General features: G+C 49.5%; 2 protein-coding genes across 6 annotated transcripts in view; one reads left to right on the top strand and one right to left on the bottom strand.

Moving 5' to 3' along the window:
- LOC113209370 (dynein axonemal intermediate chain 4-like) overlaps positions 1 to 1497 on the top strand; it is a 1830-nt gene extending 333 nt beyond the window's left edge. Inside the window, exons 2-5 of the mRNA XM_052269821.1 lie at positions 162 to 529; positions 590 to 780; positions 849 to 954; positions 1034 to 1497. Of these exons, the coding sequence (XP_052125781.1) occupies positions 162 to 529; positions 590 to 780; positions 849 to 954; positions 1034 to 1375 (1007 nt within the window). The 3' untranslated portion in view covers positions 1376 to 1497. The remainder of the gene's footprint in view (positions 1 to 161; positions 530 to 589; positions 781 to 848; positions 955 to 1033) is intronic.
- Positions 1498 to 1548: 51 nt separating this feature from the next.
- On the bottom strand, positions 1549 to 3568 carry LOC113209371 (aminoacyl tRNA synthase complex-interacting multifunctional protein 2). 5 transcript variants are annotated; one of them, XM_026426836.2, is made up of 6 exons: positions 3376 to 3522; positions 3160 to 3293; positions 2652 to 2825; positions 2349 to 2562; positions 2059 to 2261; positions 1549 to 1971 (listed from the first exon to the last, which is right to left on the bottom strand). In XM_026426836.2, exons 2-6 carry the CDS (start codon positions 3277 to 3279, stop codon positions 1795 to 1797), a joined length of 888 nt encoding a protein of 295 aa, XP_026282621.1. In that variant the 5' UTR covers positions 3280 to 3293; positions 3376 to 3522; the 3' UTR covers positions 1549 to 1794. The 5 variants fall into 5 exon arrangements, with proteins under 5 accessions (XP_026282621.1, XP_052125775.1, XP_026282622.1 ...); XM_052269815.1 differs by having other exon boundaries at positions 3205 to 3293; positions 3376 to 3521; XM_026426837.2 differs by lacking the exon at positions 3160 to 3293 and having other exon boundaries at positions 3465 to 3568.
- Positions 3569 to 3804: the final 236 nt, after the last annotated feature.

Here is a 3804-nt window from a genome sequence, read left to right on the forward strand (position 1 = left end):
TGAAAATTCATTTTAAAAAAATCACAAAAAATCATGAAAATTCATTTTAAAAAAATCACAAAAAATCAAGAAAAATCACAAAAAATCAAGAAAAATCAAGAAAAATCAAGAAAAATCAAGAAAAACAGAAAAATCGGTGTACGCTAGAATTTATAGTGAAGGACCCCTCGCTGTTCCTGCACTGCCGCAGAACCCGCTGCTCCCGGAGCGCCTGTACCGCTTCGCCTCCCCCGTCACGGCGCTCAGCTTCGCGCGCACGCGGCCCAACCTCCTGGCCGTGGGGATGGCCGACGGCGGGCTGGCCCTGCTCGACGTCTCGGCCGCCGACAAGACCGTCGTGGCCGACGCGGGCGACGCCAGCGAGAGCGGGGTCGCGTCGCCGTCCTGGGAACCCATCTGGACGATGGTCTGGATGTCCGGGGAGGAGTTCCACCTCGACGACCAGGTGCTGGTGACGGCCGGCCAGGACGGGCAGGTGGTGCGTTGGCGGCGCGGCGAGCGCGGCGTCGAGTGGACGCCCATGCTGCGGGTCGCCATGGCCGAGGGCGGCGAGAAGGGCGTGCCGCCGCTGCTGGCCGCGTCCGGGACGTGCCCGGAGCGCGGCGTGGGGCTGCGCCAGTTCGCGGGCGTGCTCTGCATGGCGCCCGTGCCCCTGGACCCCGTCCGCTACATGGTCGGCACGGAGGACGGCTGCGTGCACGAGTGCTCCACCAACTACCTGCACCAGCACAAGTCGGTCTTCGTGGCACACGCCGGCCCCGTGTACCGCCTCAGCTTTAGGTACGTCCGACTCGCCCTCCTGTGCTAGTGCGTGCGCGTTGGCTCAAAGCCAGCTTACCTGTTCCCAGCCCTTTCTGCGAGAAGATCTTCCTGACTTGCGGCGCCGACTGGACGGTCCGCATCTGGGCGATGGGCGTCAACGAACCCCTGGTCACCCTGACCGGAGGCATGCAGGTAGGGTTTGGCAGGCATGGAACCCCATGAAATACATGTGAGTAGGCTTGACCCCCCCCCCCCCCTCGGTACTTCGCAGTCCGTTGAGGACGCCTCCTGGAGCCCGCGCAACTCCACCATCATCGCGTCAATCTCCGGCGACGAACTGTGCATGTGGGACCTGCGCAGAAAGACCTACGTCCCGGCGTCCAGAACGACGTGGGCGTACCCCAGCCCGCCCACAACCCTCCTCTTCAGCCCCACCCAGGACAACATCCTGGTGGCCGACCGCGACGGCAGGGTGGTGGCCTTCGCCCTCCAAGACATGCCATTCGCGCCCTACTTCCAGACCAAGGCCCTGGTGGCCTCGCTCGAGCGCGCCCTCGTCACCAAACCCGCCCTGCTCGCCTCTCTCAAGAAGCAAGGAGAGCCGTTCGCATGAGTTACCAATTTTTGTAAGCATTTTTTATCATACTTCCCAATGTGTGTAGCCTATGTGACTACCTGTAGGTTTTTTTATCCTTTTAAAATAATTAGCCCAATTAATTTACATAGTGCTTGTATACAATGACATTAAAAGGGATTGTTAAGTGTTAAAGTGAGAAAGACACTGAATAGTATTTAAGTAGTTTACTATAAGCAGTTTTAGTTAAATTCATTGGAAGACTTTTGACAGATTATATGTGTTGGCAGTAAAATCAGCACCCTTCGAGAACAAATTCAATTACATTCCCCTCACTTTAGTCTTGTACATCACTTTATGAAGCATAAGTGTGTAGCAAACAACATAGTTTGTGTGAACTCATTTTTAGAAAGCAAGGCACCAAGTTCCACGGGTTCTAAAATGTCTTTTATCAACTTTTAAAGTAACATAGAGTCACAGCGTTCCATCCATTTCGTTAGTGTTTGAGTGAGGGCAGCACTGGGTCCTTGCTGCTTCAGTACTGACCAGACAGCAGTGTCAATGATTGAGAGTTTGGGTTGTCCACACATCCACTCGCTCTTACCCAAACTAGCATTGAACGTGCGAACTATGGCCTGCACAAAGAAATAGGAAGTTATCACAATACAGTGACCACAATGATAAAACTTGGGTGTTGTAAATGTCTTGACCAGCTTTATTACCTGTTTTTCCTTGACAGTCTTTGACCGGGCAAGACGTTGGCAGTTATCAAGCACCTCATCCAAGAGTGCAACTTGACTAAGATTTGAATTTGCTTCATAGGCATAATCGGTTGGTCCAACTCTGCTTAAGAACCTCAAAATATTTGTTTCACCACGGACAGCAATATGCCTAATTGGATTAATGACAAGCTCGGTTTCAGGAACTAGAATAAAGAAGAGAAAAACATAATATAAAATACATAGTGTAATTAAACAAGCCACCAGAGGATGATTAGTAGACAGAAAAATACCTTCTTTCCAAATAAGTATGATTTTCAGATTGGGAACACCAGTTACTTCATTAACAAATGTGAGAGCTGCTGATGGTGCTTCTTTCACAGAAGAATGGGTGTGGTTTGAAATCTGGATAGGGCACGAAGCACGCCAAACTCGCGCAAGTCCCAGGAGGGAGTATGGAGGGTTTTTCGGACTTGCGTAGACAACAATATCCCGTGACTCTCCTAACTAAAGAAAGAAAAAGGAGAAATGTTGAAATGTATAATATTTCAGTTACTTGTGAAACCTGGTTTGTGGTCATCAGAAAATGACCCTACCTCGGGGCAAGGTGGGCATTTGACGTTGCTTGATGTTGACAAAGAAGAAGCTGTGACTTGACTAGGTTGTCGCAGTATTGCTCGCAGTTCTTCAATGTCGATCCTTAGTTTAGAGAGTTTCTTTAGAATATCTTCTTGGCGTCCCTCCAAGGCAGCCATGTCTCCTTTTGATCCCTATAGAAGGTGAAAAGATAATTACAGGAAAACTGGAAAACTCAACAAGTATAGTTTTGGGTCTGCTCATCAGCTAATCTCTTGCCCCAGAAGCGCACAGCAAACAAATCTTGTGTACCAGTATTGCATCAGCCCTCACCAGCAAACTCAAGCAAAAGGAGAATAGACACCACACTAATGTCAGTATTCTATCATGTTATGCTATTTCAAACTGACTGGTACTGAAATGCGATTTAGTTGTTAGCATCCTTTTAATACTGCAGAAAGGTCATGGTAAGTGAGGTTAAGTCCACGTCACCGGCACACACAGAAGGCGGCTTAAACCCCAGCTAACCTGAATTAACTCCTGCACCCGGCCCGAGATATCTGCAAGACGTACCGTGGCGGCGCTAGAGGGTGCCTTATCCTGCCCTTGAGTCCTTGCAGCCTCCTGAACGGGCTTCATGGTGTACATGTTGTGGCTGGGGACTGGCAAGGGTTCGTCATGGTTCACTATGGGACGCAACTTGAACATGCAGACAGACATATCGTAGCGCAACACCAGCAATACCAGTTTCAGGACAATGTATCACCAAGCTTTATCGCGGCTGGCTTCTCCAAATATCCCAAATGTTACCAAAGTCACCAAACAAAGCGCACCATGGGCCCGCTGCGGTTCAGAAGCTTTCTGCTAGGCACAGCCTGTTAAAATACACAAATCAAATCCTTTTCTTTGGTTGAGCAATTTCTCATGCCGCAAAACGGGGAACTCCCAGTCCACGCTGGGTGCGGGTCGTTGTTGAGTCCGTGGATGCAGCCTTTTCCCTTTGATTGTTTCATTGTTGTCATATGTAGTAGTACTCCTGAACCTATTATCAATGCAACTATTACTCTTACGCACAGCCATAAGTTCGTCAGGTGTATTTATACTTTGAAGATACCTGCCTAGGTAAAATGGAATTCACTTGACACCCTTCTTTCCGTCCTGAACTAGGGAATA

Source organism: Frankliniella occidentalis, unplaced genomic scaffold (genome assembly GCF_000697945.3).
Source record: "Frankliniella occidentalis isolate FOCC.00 unplaced genomic scaffold, Focc_3.1 Scaffold103, whole genome shotgun sequence".
NCBI classification, from domain to species: domain Eukaryota; kingdom Metazoa; phylum Arthropoda; class Insecta; order Thysanoptera; family Thripidae; genus Frankliniella; species Frankliniella occidentalis.

Coding starts and splice junctions, on each gene's coding strand:
- LOC113209371 (XM_026426834.2), bottom strand. CDS start 3,351: ATGTCTGTCTGCATGTTCAAGTTGCGTCCCATAGTGAACCATGACGAA. Junction 2,262..2,348: donor CATACTTATTTGGAAAGAAG/GTATTTTTCTGT, acceptor TCTTTATTCTAG/TTCCTGAAACCGAGCTTGTC. Junction 1,972..2,058: donor AGACTGTCAAGGAAAAACAG/GTAATAAAGCTG, acceptor TTCTTTGTGCAG/GCCATAGTTCGCACGTTCAA.